This window comes from Phaseolus vulgaris, chromosome 9, assembly GCF_051622355.1.
Source record: "Phaseolus vulgaris cultivar YP4 chromosome 9, ASM5162235v1, whole genome shotgun sequence".
NCBI classification, from domain to species: Eukaryota; Viridiplantae; Streptophyta; class Magnoliopsida; order Fabales; family Fabaceae; genus Phaseolus; species Phaseolus vulgaris.
The window spans coordinates 39638386-39655870 of NC_143506.1; the positions used below are offsets into that span (position 1 = coordinate 39638386).

General features: G+C 33.3%; 2 protein-coding genes across 2 annotated transcripts; one reads left to right on the forward strand and one right to left on the reverse strand.

The window, feature by feature from the left end:
• The first annotated feature begins 563 nt into the window (after window positions 1-563).
• On the forward strand, window positions 564-2836 carry ATOEP16-2 (Mitochondrial import inner membrane translocase subunit Tim17/Tim22/Tim23 family protein). Its single transcript, XM_068628315.2, has 7 exons — window positions 564-910; window positions 1002-1053; window positions 1176-1250; window positions 1542-1573; window positions 1695-1728; window positions 2319-2386; window positions 2464-2836. The coding sequence occupies exons 1-7, from the start codon at window positions 773-775 to the stop codon at window positions 2605-2607; spliced, it is 543 nt and encodes a 180-aa protein (XP_068484416.1). The 5' UTR covers window positions 564-772; the 3' UTR covers window positions 2608-2836.
• Window positions 2837-7859: 5023 nt separating this feature from the next.
• Window positions 7860-8909, reverse strand: LOC137823164 (uncharacterized). Its single transcript, XM_068628316.2, has 2 exons — window positions 8477-8909; window positions 7860-8332 (listed from the first exon to the last, which is right to left on the reverse strand). The coding sequence occupies exons 1-2, from the start codon at window positions 8832-8834 to the stop codon at window positions 7992-7994; spliced, it is 699 nt and encodes a 232-aa protein (XP_068484417.1). The 5' UTR covers window positions 8835-8909; the 3' UTR covers window positions 7860-7991.
• Window positions 8910-17485: the final 8576 nt, after the last annotated feature.

Sequence of the window (17485 nt, forward strand, 5' to 3'; positions counted from 1 at the left end):
ATAACATTGGATACTGAACCTTTTTTTAAAAATTGTGAATACAATAGAATTATAGTGGAAAAATGAATTTAAATTATTAGAATATATTCTAAACTACTTACATTATTTGTATTTAGCAGGCTCAAATTCCCTTAAAATTCTAATGGATAAGAATAACACTAGGGAATCAGACAAACAAAAAGAATTCTCAGCGGAAGTGTTACTAACTTCATTCTAAAATAATTTACATTTAAGGTTAGTATTCATGTTTGAGGTATCAAACTTATAACTATTAATTTTCAACATGACATAAAAAACGTGGAAAATTATCTCTATAAACTAAACGCACAATTAATGTATCTTGTTTAAACTATTTATTTAATATATGAATAGTTTATCTATTTATTGAAGGAATTTTAAAATAGGTTGAAGTGTATTTGTTTTGTAAATTAAAAAGATATTGTATATACGTAATACAATGCAATAATACATAATGAAAAAGTTAAAATTTAAAAAATATGAATTATTTTTAATTATTTATAATAAATAAAGAATATAGGGAGTTGAATTTGTAAAATGTGCAGAAGAGGAGCTGGTCGTAGGCATTAACAGTTGGCACCGTCTTCGCGTTCTCGTAGCCTCACAAGCCACGTGTCACGTGCCACGTGTCCTCTAACCTTCCCCACTCTTCTACACAGTATTCTTTGATTCACGTCATTGCTGCTATTACTACCAACACTGAGTTTCTCCCTTCCCACTTGTGAACTGAATCAATCATAGCTAAGATAAGAAGATGAATCTGAACACCAGTTCTAACTTGGAGACTCGGTCTCTTCTTGATGAACTCTGCAACTTCGACAAGAAAGGACTCTTCGATCTTGGACACCCTCTTCTCAACCGCATCCTCGAGAGCTTCGTCAAAGCTTCTGGAGTATCTATCTTTAACCTCTTCTCTCTCACAATACCCTTTTCTTTCTCTTTCTTCCTTTTCCATCAACGCATGCATGCTTTTTTTCTTTCAGATAGGAGCCCTTCAAGCTGTCTCCCGCGAGGCTTATTTCACAGCTGTTGAAGGTCCACAAACACTCTTCCACTTTCTCTCTCTTTCTATATTATTTTTCATTTACTTCCTCCTTCTTCTTTTCTTGCAAATGTTGTCCGATTTCTAAACAAAAACATGATATGCATATTCGCAGGTAACGGGGCAAATAGCACTGGTTTGCCTGCAGAAGTTTCAAGCACAAAGAAAAATCAGTTGCCAGGTCTTAGAGGTACATCATGCCAGATTCGTCATCATGGAGTTTTAATAACCATTGCTTTCATTTTTACTCTTTATTTTTCTTTCTCAAGTGAAGTGTGAGTCCACCGGAATATGGATATTTCAAAGAATTATTGGAGTTACAAATATATATTGACACCCAATAAAGAAGAATAAAAGAGAAGAAATTCTGTTCAATTCTTTATTTCCCTCTCTTACCATTCTTGTACTGAACATCTGTGGGGTGGAAAGCTCTGATTTGTCTTAGTATTGATGTTTTGTTCTTTTCTGTTTGTGCATTTAGGAGAGACCAGTAACAAATCTCTGGAGGCCATGGTGAGTTTTTAATTATAATGTTTACCTCAAGTGAACATGAATTGTAAATCTGAGAGTGATCATCTGTATAATATATTTTTTTTTTCTGTTAATTTTGTTGTTTTATCTGTCTAATCCTCAGGTGAAGAGCACGGGCAAAGAGTCCTTACAATGGGGTATTTCAAATTTCCCTCTACCTAATCAGGACAGCATTTGCTTATGTTATATTAAAATGTGAATTTTCTAGAATCAGTGATTGCTTTAAGCTGTCTAATAACTTCGATTTGCCAAAGGTACAAATGACAAATTGAGTTTCAATATTTTCTATTTTCCTCTTGTTTTGCCTATTCTATTTTCTTCTGTTTGGAGATTCCATATATTAAGAGAGTTTATCTGGAATACCCATATGGGCTTATTTGGTTAATTGAGACATTTATCTGAGACATTTCATTTTCATATAAATGAGTGCAAATCTATGAGGTTTTCTATAAATGAGGGCAAATCTTCATAAATGAGTGCAACTCTATGAGGTTTTCTATAAATGAGGCATATAAATGAGGCAAATAAATGAGGCAAATCTACGAGGTTAAGTTAGGACATGACAGTTTTATGTTTTATGTTTTATGAGGTAATGTTTTATGTTTTATGAGGTAGAGTTAGGTTATGTTTTATAATATCTCAAATTTGAATTTGTCAATTTGTCAAGTGTTGCACGATTTCTTTCCCTATTTACGTAGTGGAGCTTAAAAGATTCTTTGAAACGCAGGAGTGGCTGCAGGATTGTATTCAGGTCTGACATATGGGTTGAAGGAAGCTCGTGGAGCTCATGACTGGGTAGCACTTTTTTTCTCTCTTGGTTTCATGTTTATGTTCTTGATCCATTCTCTATAATTTGATTATATTTGATGCAGAAAAACAGCGCAGTTGCGGGAGCAATCACAGGGGCGACCCTTGCACTTACATTGGATGATTCGAACCATGAACAGATTGTGCAATGTGCTATCACAGGAGCTGCTATCTCCACTGCTGCAAATCTTCTCACTGGGATTTTCTAAATGCCTCTCTTCTTCCACTTCACTACCTACCTTTTTATGCTTTTCAATCTCACTATCATACATCTTTAAGACCTTTCCTTTTCAATTTTAGTTGTCTTGTCAAAGGATTTTAAGTTTTTTCTTTTCTTTTCTTGCTTCTGTAAATCTGTTTATCTCCTTAATAAACAATCATCTAAAACCTTTAAATATAAAAGAGATTTTTCTTTCTAGGAAGAATATTTAGTGGATATATATGGTTTCCATTACATTTGATTAATTTTCAAGATTCACAATTTGACTTTTTGATCCGTATAAGTGAACACCGTATAAGTGAACAGGAAACAGGATAGGGTTAATTAGTATTGCAAGAAAAACATTTTAAATAAAAATTAATTTTAGTTATAATTTTTAAATTAGAAATTATTTTAAAGAAAAAAAATTACTTTTTAAATTAATTTTTAAAAATAAAAATAATTAGTTGTTATAGTTATTAAATTAAAAACTATTTTAAAAGACTAAAAAAATTATTGATTTTTAAATTAATTTTTAGATTATAAATTTGATAGTTAAAATCTGGATATTAATTTAGTTAAAACTATTTATTAAAAATAAAAATAAATTTAAAAATTAATAATTTTTTTAGTATTTAAAATGATTTTTAATTTATTATTATAATAATTAATTATTTTAATTTTTAAAATAAATTTCTATTTAATAATTTTTATATATTACGTTATTCACTAATTTCAATAACTCAAATATATTTTTCCTCTGTACTTTTGATCACCTTCAATAAATACCTTCACTGTACAGTAAAACATGAAAAAAAACCCTACTTTAGAGTTACACCGTTTTTTTTTTTTATGTTTGAAAGTGTAGAAAGAGGTATAATAATGCGAATAAAGAAAGTTAATTTATCAAAAAGACTGGCACATGATTATCAAATAATTGAATCTCTAAAGCATATGTCAAGAATTAAATTTAAAATCTACTTTTGGAGAGCTCTCGAAATAAATAAATAAAATCTGTATAAGCAGCAAAAAAAAAATGTTTACCATATACGATTCATGAACTCAATAAAATAATAAAAGATATATGAAATAAAATTGTGGATGTTAGTGAAAAAATAAAAAAGAAAAATCATATTCATGGAACCCAACTTATTTGATAGGAAGTCTTGCTTGCCAAAAGCGATTTTTCTAGTTTTGTAATTGATATCAAATTTGTCTATTCTGAAATTTCAGGTTTGGTAGGTTTTTGATAATTCAGTGATAACAGAATTCCGCAGTGTACTTTTGGTGTTGAGGCCACACGTGGCTGTGGGAGGCCACACGTGGCTGTGGAAGGCCACACGTGGCTGTGAGAGGCCACACGTGGCTGTCGGAGAGAAAACGTGCAGTGTAGATGTGGATGGAAGAGTGGGTTTTGAAGGCTACAAAACCCTAGGCGTATTAATGAGGAAAATAAAGAATTAGGTGGACAGCTGGAAATCCTAACACTATTAAAAGGTTCAATTGGTTCCGCTAGGTGAGTTTGGACCCAATTTTATACGATGGAGAGGGGGTGTGTCTAGTAGGAGTGGGTCCATTTATTTGGAAAAGTCAATTTTCAGTATCATTTAAGATATACACCTAACATAAAATAAAATTTAAAATTTAACATTGTCCTTGATTTCATGTTTGTTTATGGATGTCGAAATTCAGAAACTGTTGTTATATTATTTGGATTTAGATACTCAGAAGGTCATTTTTATGTTTCATTTATGTTTTTGGTAGATTATGAAAAGACATATGATTATTGAAGTTGGAATTTTATTTATTACATGTTAAGAAAACTAGGATTTCTAGGATTTTGTGGAAAGTGGATTGAATGGATAAAGAATTACTTAGAAACTTCTTCGATATTGGTGTTTGTAAATGGAAGTCCAACTATTAATTCAAACCAAAAAAAGGTCTAAGGCAAAGGGACTCGTTAGCACCCTTTCTCTTTCTCATTGTGGCTGAGGGGCTAGCAGAGGTGGTAAGAGAGATGAAAAGGAAGAAGTTATAGTGGAGAGCATTAAGGTCGAGGAAAGACAGGTGGATGTGAGTATGTTGTAATATGCAGATGACACTCTCTTTTTTGTAAAGCCACAACTCAAAGTGTTATGACCTTAAAAATAATTCGAAGTGTTTTGAACTCGCCTCTGACCTTAAAGTTAACTTCTCTAAGAGTAAGGTTGGTGGTGTGGGTGTGAGCGTCAATTAGATTGTGTTTTATGCTTTTATTCTTAATTGTGAAATTATTAAGGCACCTTTTACTTATCTGAAGGTGATGGTAGAAGGAAACCATAAGAGGTGTGTTTTTTGAGAAGGAGTGTTTAATAAATTATGGAGTAGATTGGACGCTTGGAAAGGTAAATTTCTCTCTTTGGTTGACAGATTATGTCTCATCAAATTTGTTCTTACCTCCTTATCGCTATTTTATATTTTCTTCTTTTGTATGTTGGCTACTGTGGTAAAGGAAGTAAAAAGAATACAAAAGAACTTTTTGTGGGGTTGGGACTTAGATAGTAGAAAAATTATCCGGGTGGCGTGGGATAAGGTCCGTGAGTTGAAAGAAAAAGGAGATTTATAGGTTATAAATATAAGAAGGTTTAACTATATTCTTTTGGAAAAATGGATTTGGAGACTTATGCCTAAAAAGAGTGGCTTATGGAAGGATATCTTAGATTCTAAGTATGGTGGGTGGAGGAACTTAAGGTCCTAGGTTAGGAATAACAAGAAATCTTTGTGGTGGAGGGACTTTAGGAAAGTACGGAATTTGGAGGAATGAGGTAACGTTTTTGAAGACAAAGGAAGGTGGAAAGTAGTGGATGAAAAAGAAATTAGGTTATGGGAGGATAGGTGGGTGGATAATGAATCTTTAATGCAAAAATTTCCTAGGCTATTTTCAGTCTCTCTAGATATTGGTCGTTTGTCACAAGTTAGTGAATGAAATAACAATAGTTGGTCATGGAAGCTGGGGTGGAGAATGGTTCTCTTTGTGTGGAAATCTTGTCAGACTGAGCTGTTTTTGTTGGATAACAAGAGGTTGTTATTGGTAGAGGGTGAATGTACGATTGATAAGTGAATTTGGAGGGATGTAGAGTTTAAAATGTTTTTTGTGAAGGTAAAGTATAATTATCTAAAAGGGGAAGGAGTTTGCCGTGTATTGAGACCTTTTTGCAGACTTTTGAAAGTTAAAGACTTTACCTTAGACACAAATTACAACATGGAGGGTGTTGACTAATACAATCGTCACTAAGGACAATCTACTAAGATGTGGCATCACTCTGTTATGTGACCGCTGCCCCCTGTGCGATGTGAGAGAGGAGACGATAAATTATCTCTTCTTTGAGTATAGGGTTTCCTGAAGAATTTGGGAGCTCTGTCTCGAGTGGTTGGGGTTTTTGGTCTCTCATTATGACACATAAATGCATTTTAAGTTGTTTAAGTCTAGGGGTGACTATGCGGACTGACCCGCCCCACGTTTGGCATTGGCTCACCCCACATAAGAGGTAGTCCACAGGACTGCGGGTCAGCTTGCATAAGAAAAATATTTGAAAAAAAAATTAAAATTCATTAACTATAAGAAAAAAATATTTCTCCTGCTAGAAAAATAAAATTTTATCCATGTTTCAATTCAATCAATTAAGATAAAAATATGAATTCAAATATGAGGTTAGAATGCTTGATTAAAAATAATTAAAGTTTTGTTTGCATATATTTTTCCTTTATATGTGTATAAATGTATGAGTATCTTATCAAAATTTAATTACAAAATATTTTAATGAAGATGTCTAATTTTTTAAAGAGAATCTTATTGAAATCTCTTGTTTATATTATTTTTTTATTAACAAATTTCAAATATAAGACTTTACTTAAAACTAGATCCACTATTGTTGGAGATCCTACATCGACTAGAGATTAGAGTCTTTCATTATATATAAGTGGGTGCAAACCTCAACCTTATGAGCCGGTTTTATAGGGTTGAGTTAGGCTTAAAGTCCACTCTTTCGTAATATGGTATCAGAGCCATTTCAAGCCTATCCTAGCGAGTATTTGTTGGGCCTATCGTGCCACCCGCTATCGGACCGCTATCGGACCACCCATAATATATAGTCCCACGCACGAGTTGACAGTCTCGGCGTGAGGGGGTGTGTTGGAGATCCCACATCGACTAGAGATTAGAGTCTTTCATTATATATAAGTGGGTGCAAACCTCAACCTTATGAGCCGGTTTTATGGGGTTGAGTTAGGCTTAAAGTCCACTCTTTCGTAATAACTATCACTCTTAATACTAACTCCTTTAGATGATTAAAATAAAATATTTCATTTTTTAGTACATTAAATTTAATTTTTTTAAAATAAAATAAAATAAATAAAATAAAAGTTGCACTATAATGATGAATGAGTGATGTATGATTTTTTTTTTCAGAAAAATAAAATAATAATAATTTTTTATTTATGCGGGTCATCGCACGGGCTACGGGTTTTGAGGGCGAGCCTAAATGGGTTGAGCTCGTCCCGCGCTTTGCGGGCCGACCCGCATGACCCGTCCCGTATTGCCATCCTTATAAGTTTGAAGGATGCTGCTATTAGATGTTGGGGGATCTCGGTAGCAATTATAGGCAAAATTTGTAAACATAGGAATATGTTTATTTTTAGGAATAAGCGAGTTGATTTGGTTACTATGGTACAAAGGAAAACTTGGTATTGGGTTGTGATAAAGAGTAATGTTCGTGGTTTTCTTTTTAATGATTTATTTAGAAGTTTTATTGTGATTCAGACTTTTTTATTTTCATAGTATCTCACAGGTCTGTTTTGTACTTCTGATCTCGGTTGGTTTGACTCGCTTAAGCTTATTGGTAAAGACCCTTTACAAGTTGGAGAAGGTTGTAAGATGATTTTCCATCTTGTCTTCTTTTGTGAGAGTTTTTTTTTTTTTTATTATTTTGACTGAAAGGTGTTAGGGTCTTTTGTAATGATGTTATATTTGTGTACGGATGTAGTCATGACTATATATGTTTAGTAATGTTTATGACACTCTGGTTGTTGTCTTTTTAGAGTCTATTGGAACCCAGTTGATTTTTTAGAGTTTATTGGAACCCAGTTGATTGATTGCTATGTAATTTGATTTGAGTATTCTTGTATAAGGATTGAGACATCGTTGAATTATTTCATTTTATTTTTATTTATTATTTACTAATAAAAAAAACTAACATGTAATATATTTATTTACTAACTAAAGAGATGGTTAAAGCAAACATTCTAAGAAAAAGGTTTAGCAAAGTTAAACAATCAGAATCGAAGGGTACATCATACAGAGAACATGTAGTTGTTGATGATAAACCTTTCCTAAGAAAACGTGATCACCTTATTACTCTAGAAATCTCTGAACGCAATTCTTTGATATCCTTGACCGTAAAAATGCTGATTAACTGTATAACAACCGTTACCATTGCCATTAAAAGATCCACCGTTGTTGATGCTTCTGTTGTTATTATAAGAAGGAATTGCAGGAATATTGTTGTTCTGGTTTGGAAGCTGGATTGGCCAATCAGAAGTGGTGGGATGAGGCCACCACCCATTTGCTTTGACATCATCAAACATCTTCAACAACTCACCTTTCGAATGCTTTGAAGGCTTCTCAATCTCAACGCTGAAGCCTCCATCATCGCTAGTACTGCAAATCGTGGCCACAAGAGAGACACCGTGAGAATAATCTGCAGAGAAAAAATAGTGTTTTACAGTTATCATGTAAGGAAGCACTTTATCATCATCGTGTGTTCTTGCTCTTGACAACACCACAAGACCCTTTCGGTCCGTGTGAGTTCCGTATAAGTAGGAGGAGGCCTTGAGGACCCCACCTTGCGCCATAGGAGTTTTGCAGACCGGAAGACGCAGCACGCTTGCAGTTCCGGTAACTTTAGCATCTCCCAAGAGAAGACCTTGTTTAACAGTCACGTCTAACGTAAATTTAAAGTAGTCGTTTGGGTGGGTTGATGCGTGGTCGTGGATTGAGATGGTTAACTCTTGATCCTGGTTGTAATCGGCGTTGGTTTTGGTCAACTCGAGTTCACAGGTGCTTCTGAAGGAGTTGTAGTGAGCAGTCCAAGTGTGGAGAGCCTCAGGGCCTCTCCCGAACTTGGTCTTGCGAAGGAAAATCAGAGGTGAATTGCCCAGAGGATACTGCTCAGAGTAGTTGCTACTTTGAGTGTTTCCCATGGAGGAATGGAATGGAATGGAACCTTTGTGTCTCTCTTCTGCACTCAGAAATTTATGACAATGGTGAATATTGGTGCTTTGGTGAAGGAATAAAACATGTCACTGTCTTACATGGAAGGTAGCGTCTATCTTCCGCTATGCTTTGGATAAGGTTTGTTTTGACTAACCCTAGAGAATGTTAATTGAAATGGACTGTTATTTTCACCTTTAATTCTTAAGATGCACTTTTCCAATACATATTATTGAATACTTCACACGGCATACAGTAAATACATACGCTTAACAAATAAACAAATTAATATTTTAACTATTTTCATTTTAATTTTTAATTTAAAATATTAAAATATTATTATAAAGGGTTGTTGAATGTTGTTATTTACTATCTGCAGTGCTAGCAAAACGTTTTCCTATTATCATTTGTTCAAAATTTGAGAACTTTACATGCACACCTTTAATTCTTGAGATGCAGTTTTCCATTTGTACAAAATTTGAAATCATTTTACACCCGCACCAACTCAACCATCAACACATTTTAAAGGGGTGTTGGAGGATAAAATATCATCTAAAGTAAATTTGGCAAACCGGAGATATTTTTGGAGAATAGTATTTGTAGCATGTGTGAGGAGGAAACGAAAACAACATCACATCTTTTCTATACTTGTATGGTAGCTTGGTTGATCTGGTCAAAATGCTACGAGTGGGTGGGTTTGACGTCGACGGTTCACCATCAACCAAACAAACACTTCGCACAATTTAGATTGATTAAAGAAAGTGAAGCTGTCAATCAAATTTGGTCTTGAAGTATCTCTGAAATACCTACATTAATTATTTTTTTTTGCCGATATCTCATACCACTTCACATTCCCATCTCACACCCAAACCCACACAAATAGAAACATAGAAAGAAATACCAAAGGCACACAACCAAACACTACACATATAGAAACTCATACATGCACAAACACATACCGTACACCTATATGCATGCACAAACACGTATACAACATACAAATTATCAATTCCACACAGATGCACATACACACAAGCACACATAAACGCATTCACGTACCCACACACAAGCACACATAAACGCATTCACGTACCCACCCATACACTCGCATCCACACTCACGTACATATACACGTAGACGTTTTCACATAACTTATGTAAGCAAGCTCACATATATGTACATAAAAAAAATTTCTTTAACACCATAAATAGTGAAAAACATATATTTAACAAACACTTAAATTAATATAATAATCTTTTAAATTAAAAATAAAATATTAATTTATTGAGATGTGAAATGTATGTTTTTACTGTCAACATATCAACACCCTATGTATATACAAGAACCCACACCCACAACTATAGGAACACACAATCACAACCACACTTACACAAAAATGCACACATAGACACACACATACACATGTGCACACACCTACACCTACACCACACCCACACACATAAATACACATGCATACATGTACACAAACCCACACATATCCACATACACACTCACACCCACACTTACACACAATCGCAACCACACACAGATAAATGTATATACCCACACCTACACACAATCGCAACCACACATATAAATGTATACACCCACATACACATGAATACAAGCACACCCTCACCTACACCCACAACCACACTCACACACACAATAGTCACAAACACCCACACTCAAATCTAGACCTAGACACACATACAAGCATGTACACATTTTTGCTGATAAAAAAAAGAAAAAAAAAAACTCGTAAGCAAAGACCCACACATCAACATTCACATGCACATCACATGTGACGTGCACACACAATTATATACACATATTGACACAATTAAATGTTTGGTCCTGAATTTCCTCAAAGTTGCCTTCTGTGGTTTTTTCTTCTTCGATTGGTGTTTAGAACCACATGTATGTATGCTTTCGATTAAAAAAAGTTTTTAGGGTAACATGTTGGTGTTTGTTTTGTTTTTTAGGGAAGTTAGCTTTTTTGGCAGTTGGGCGAAGTAGGACTTAATTGGTTTTGCTAGTGTTAGTATTGGAGCTTTCATGCGAAGTTTGATGTATGTGGAGAATGAAGTGTTTGTTTCTTTGTTCTGCATAAGGATTGGACCACACTTCAAGTGGATCACATTTATTTATTTTTTCTTGTCGATAGAAAAAAATATACACAAATTGACACATACAAACTCTCATTATTTTGTCCAGAGCCTAAATCTAATATTTAAAAATAATGAAATGTTATTAATTTTATTTTATCTTTCTTATCTTGAAATGGAATGGTGGAGTTTTAGGGATTGGTTTTAATTTGAATGACAAAACTGACTTCAAATATTTTCTTTACTAATATAGATAGAAATCCATATTCCTTTTATAAATTGAAAATAGTATATATCCAATAAAAAAAAGCATCGATCCTATATTATCATTATAGTATAATGATAGAAAGGATAGTTTATGCTACATTATAATCAATCAATATCATGGTAGAAAGCATCTAGGCTTTATTATCTTAATAGAATAGAATAATCATAGTGGGATTATAATTCTTATATTTCTTTTCTTCTTATTGCGTTTATTATTTTTTTGTGGTTGACAACTTGAAATTTCAATATTTTAATTTAGGAAAATTAAATGGAAGAAAATTCAATTTTTTTTTTGTTTTCCAATTAAAAAGAAACGTGAATTGATTGACATAAAATAATAGAATACAATATATTTCTTTGTCATACCTATAGATGGATAATATTATTCTTTCATCAACGGAAAAATATTAATATTTACACGTTTTTATTCTAAATTCTTAACTAAAATAAATATTATGCACTGTTTTCAATTTAATTATTTTTATAATATTTTTAAAAATAACTAATTTGAAATCTATATTGATTACTCATTATTTCTTTCTTTGTCTTCTGTATTTCCTTTTATGATATATCATGAGTCATTGGTTAATATTGGATTTTGTCATATATTTGTATCTTCAACTTTTTTTCAATTTATTTTTTTTCGAATATGTTTACAAAAGCTAATTCGAATGGAAAGTTGTTTACTCATTGTATCTACGGCTGAAGTGAGTTGATATACAATCTATTAGATAGCCTGAATATATATAACATATATTCATTATAGACGGTCTAATGAACAAATTAAATGAGTAAATTTTTTTGACTAATAAGTTGAGCGAAATCTTTTGAATATATATATATATTATATACACGTTTAATCAAAGAGATTTTGTAAAAAAAAAACATTAAAATTTGAAATCACGAAATCACTCTATTCATCCCTGTTTTTCAGTACGAAGAGTGTTTGGTTAATCAAATTGAGTTACCCATATGACGGTTTGTAGGTGAATACATAGGTTGTGAGGGCTGTTTTGTATAAGGGTTGGAGTATTCATCAATTGATTTAATTCTTTGTCGACAATTTTTTTTTCTATTTATCAGATATCTTTGAGGTTTATTTTTTCTTAAACAAATTTGATTAAATTAACATTTGCACTTATCTTTTATCATGTTTGCGCATACATCTCTATCTTTTTTGAACAACTAGAAATATTTAATGTTGTGAAAAATCTGAAACGAGAAGATTACCAGTTTAAGTTTTGATTTGTTTTTTTTACTAACCTATATTGAAATTGCTCTCAAATTAGTTTTTATAAACATATTTGAAGAAAAAAATTTTTGAAAAATTGTGAATCCAGACTTTCTATTCTTGAGTGTCTACTATTAGAAAGATGAAGATACAAAGATATGGAAAAATTTAAAAATTAATCATTACTGGCTCTTGATAGGAAGAAAGAGAAGACAAAAGGCAAAATAATGAAAGAAGAATTGTATCATTTGATTAAAATTACTATAACATAAAGATACAAGACTATACACAGTCTGGAGAAGACGAAGACCATGTAATAATGCATAGAAGACGATGATCGTCTAGACCGTCTTATTTATACCAGATTGTCTAATCTGTTCGTTCAACATTATAGAAGGGACGATCTAAACGGTGGGATTGAACTTTATTTAATTTGAACTGAAGTTGTTAGGGTTATGCTGACTTTAGTGTAAAAATAAGACACATAAGTCGTTACCCCTATGCACGACTTTTGTGTTACACCGAAGTCAGACGATTTCACCTTTTAAAAATACTTAAGAACACTAATCAACATTAAACAAAGTTATGCTCAATGAGCACGACATCTTCAATCTTTTTCATTGAACCAAATCGAGTTGTGCCTTATGACTTTTGTGGAAATTTTTTGTACTAAATTGAAGCTGTGTTTAAGAATAACGCCTTCTTAAGAAATGAAGTCGTGTTATTATGACTTACCTTTTTTTTTTATCAGCAAGAAACAAATAAATTAAACAGACCCACTAAAGGGGTGGTCTAACCCTCATACAAAAGAAGGATATACTAAAACACCTTTTCCCATACTCAAACAAAATCTCAAAAGATCCGCCTACTGTTTACCTCCACACTACCAACTAAATACAACAGTAACATCAAGGACCAACCTCGCCGCCCTAATAGTAACTTTAAATTGACTGCATACATACCAGGGGTTCTATACACCAGTCAGAGAACGAGAAACTCACTAACTGTATCTTTGAAGAGATCCAAGACCAAACCTTAACTTGTGCTAGGGAAAAAACTTCAGAATGATCAACCACTCCTCCTTTAAATGAACAATTATTTATGTATCTCCAAATCTCACTAATTAATGCGATCTAAACATTACCCACAATCAGATTAACTGAAATAGACGCATTAAGGATTTTGAGCTGCTCGAAATGTGATCCAGGAACAAGAGGATCAATCGAACTCACTCTTAACCAATCATAACAGAGATTCCACACTAGCCAAGTGACTCTGCATCTGAAGAACAAATGACTTGTTGACTTCTCTGACTCCTTGCACAAGCAGCAAAGGTTGCTCTCGACCCCAATCCCTCGTCTTTCCAAATTTACCTTAGAAGCAATCTTTTTTTCAATTACCCTCAAAGTTGTGACATGAGCTTAAGGAAGAGCCTTAATCTTCTAGAAGAAATTGTACATCCGCATATTTTCCTCAACTCCCTCTTCCCTAAATAAACCATAAGCAGACTTGACTGAAAACACTGTTGTCTCGCTATCCTTCCAAACCATCTATCCATGGTCTCCAACCTGAGCCTTTTACTAGAAATCTCATCGAAAAACTGATTTACCTGATCCTCCCCCAAGCAAAAAAAAACCTTTCTCCAAATTAAATTCTACACCCAGACACCATTAACCCAATATCCACAGTCAAATAGATTCGCCTCCTTAGAAACAGAAAGAGAAAACTGTTGAAGATGGATGAAGCTTCTTCTGTACCATGTCTTAGTATGTGTTTAATGAAGAAAATAGCTAGTTTGCTTTGAAGGTTGTAATGTGTAATTAGGTGATCTTGTATATAGGATAGAGTGAGTTTAAGGTTGCCTTTTGCTTCATGACCTACCCTATATGCCAAATCAAGGTGGTAAGATCAAGCACAAAGAGTTTTTAAATGTTTTCCCAAAAAACTCTTAAGTTTTCTCAAAAAATCAGGTTATTGCACAAAAATAAATTTGTTTATTTGTAAAAGAATAGATTTATTTTTGAACTGCGGAAAAGTTTTTCAAAATTCTGTTAGGGCACCAAAAAGTTCGTTTCAGACAATTATTTCAGTTAAGATGAGCTGATAGTTTTTCTGAAAAACAATTTGTTTGTTTTGAATTCAACCTGTTGTTTATATAACAACTTTTTAACTGTTTTTTTAAAAAAACATGCAACTCTAAGACTTCGTTGGCCACTAGAACACTATCCAAAAGCCCCTTCCCTTCAAGAAAAATAGATTGGCTAACGTCGATGACTTTATTAATCGTCTTTTTCAACCTGATAGACAAAATCTTCAAAACAAATTTGTACACACACCCTATGAACGAGATGAGTCTATAATCAATAAGCTTTTGTAGGTTATCAGACTTAGGAATAAGCTATCACGACTTACCTATTTACATACTTTTTTTCAAATATGTTTGGTGAATTTGGTGCAAAAATAAAATTTCCATTGAAATTTCACTTTATTAAGTATCACTACAAGAAAATCATTAAATAGAAACCAATTTTAGAGACAAAAAATAATTAGTTGCTATATTGACTAAATTAGAGACCATTTTAGAGATTTTTTTTTGTTTCTAAATTAGTTTCTATTATTGTTAAATAGTTTTTAATTGGTACCTAATTAACTATCAAAGTTTTTGCTACCAAATTTGGAATCTAAATAATTGGTAGGTAAAACTTTGGTAGCTAATTAGATACTAATTTAGAAACTATTTAACAAGAAACTAATTTAGAAACCAAAAATTTTTTTAGTCTCTAAAATGATCTCTAATTTAGTCAATATAGCAACTAATTATTTTTGTCTCTAAAATTGATTTCTATTTAATGATTTTCTTGTAGTGTATTAAAATATAAAGTAAATTTGTTTTTTATCAGCAATAAGGATTGAATAACAGGAACCACTAAAAATAAAGAGACAAATTCACTGGTCTCCCAAACCAACAAATAGAAAGAGACAAACAAATCTACCAATATAAACCCCGTACAACCCATACAATTTCAAAACTAACTCGTACAAATTCAAATCTAACCCGTACAAACTCAAAACCAAACCTAATACAATCTCTTTGCAACCATAACAAGGGGCAAAAAGAACACTAGAAGCTTAGAACAACAAACAACCCAACCGAAGGAGTAAACTCTTATAAAAGCTCACTTTATTGAAAACATACAAGCCCTAGGATCAATGCACCACTCAGAGTAAGTAAAACTAGCAGAAACAGTTTTAGAAGTTACCCAAGACCGAGCCTTTAATTGTGCCAAAGTGAATACTTCCGAAGGATCGATCACCCCTCCTTGGAAAATATGTTTATTCCTGTGCTTCCATAATTCACTAACTACAGCAATCCAAACACAATTTCAAACTACATTAACCTGGACAGGAGCATTTAGCAAATTAAAATGCAAGAAGTGAGTTGTTGGGACAACATGGTCAACCGACGCAATCCCTAACCATGTATAGCACTGATTCCAGACTAACTAAGCAATCCTGCAATAAAAAAACATGTGTTTTGTCGACTCCACAACCATCCTGCAAAAATTACATAGATTGGTATCCACCAAAACCCCACGCCTCTCCAAGTTAGTTTTTGTGGCAATCGAATTAATCAACACCCTCCAAGCGATAATCTGTGCTGAGGGCAAAGCAATAGTCTTCCAGAGGAAGACAAACACACTTTTTCCCTCAACAGGGCCTCTTAAAAGAGCATAGGCAGATTTTATCGAGAAACCACTATCCTTATCAGCCTTCCAAACTCGACTATCTGCAGAATTCAAGATAGGGGTCTTTCCATGCACTTCTTGTAACAGCTGGACTTCCTGGCATATTTCCCGATCAAACAGACCTCTCCTCCAAATTAACTTCCACTCCCATCTATCATTAACCCACTCCCCATAAGACTGTAAACTACCTTCTAATTACCACACAAAGAGAACAATCTTGGGAATTTACTTTTCAAATCTTCGTTGCCCACCAAACATCTTTCCAAAACAAAATATCCTTCCCGTCTCCCACTCTCCACTCGCAACAATTCTCAAATGAATTACCCCAATCCTCCATCCCCAAACCCCCTTCAAGTCTCTCCACCAGCTGAAATCCTTAAAGTGAAATTATTAAAGTGAAATTTCAACTATGGATAGAAGAAAAAAAAAATGAAAAATGATACTTTGACAACCTATGGAGTTGTATACAACTTTTGATATGATGAATTTAGAAATAAATGTATATAAAAAGGATAGGTTTGGAGATATGAAAAATATTAAAATAATAATATTGGAAGTTGTAATAGGGTAAAATGTAGGTTTTCAATATATTATTATAAAAAAATACCAAAATATTTATGTCAGGTTGTTGTATAAATGGAACATTTTGGTTCTCTTTCTTATCTTGAAGGAAGGTGGTCTTTAGCATATATTCCATGCTTTCTTCTAACGCTCCAAATCTGTAGATACAGCAGTTTCACCTATAAATGAACCCTAGCGCTGCAATGGATCATATAACTGTTACCACGTGAATCCAACAAAAAGGAATACTATATATAAATACACATTTACCATGTTTAAAGCCATAGAAGACCCGAAGAAGTATTTGATTGAGCTTAACTGTGGCGGTCCACCTGTGCAAGTGAAAGAGTTCATAACGCGGAAATACCCCGACGGTGAAGAACAGGGCGTGTTCTGTGTGAAAAGGAGCACCACATTCTGTGTAGGTAAGCGATTTTGTGTTTTCAACATAATTGAAAAATGCAAAGACGATGTTGTATACTCAGTAAATATCGACGTGAGGGAACAATTCGGTGAGAGTACTGGTACCCAAACGAGAATGAGCTTCGTGAGAAATAACAGGTACGATGTTTTGTGTAGCGTGCGTACATTATCATCTGGTTCATATGAATCGTTTAGGACGAATTATAGTATGCCATCTCTGCCAGACATAGAAATCACGGGTCTTTTCTGTCCTACGACCGGTTGTGGAAGTTTCTCCACTCTAGAAAAGAAGAAACGCGATGCGA

Bases quoted from the DNA above. Each gene is read 5' to 3' on its own strand.
- LOC137823164 (XM_068628316.2), bottom strand. From the start codon at position 8,834: ATGGGAAACACTCAAAGTAGCAACTACTCTGAGCAGTATCCTCTGGGC. The intron at 8,333-8,476 runs GTGGGGTCCTCA...TTTTCTCTGCAG, and splicing joins CAAAACTCCTATGGCGCAAG to ATTATTCTCACGGTGTCTCT.
- ATOEP16-2 (XM_068628315.2), top strand. From the start codon at position 773: ATGAATCTGAACACCAGTTCTAACTTGGAGACTCGGTCTCTTCTTGAT. The intron at 1,054-1,175 runs GTCCACAAACAC...GCATATTCGCAG, and splicing joins TTATTTCACAGCTGTTGAAG to GTAACGGGGCAAATAGCACT. The intron at 2,387-2,463 runs GTAGCACTTTTT...TATTTGATGCAG, and splicing joins CTCGTGGAGCTCATGACTGG to AAAAACAGCGCAGTTGCGGG.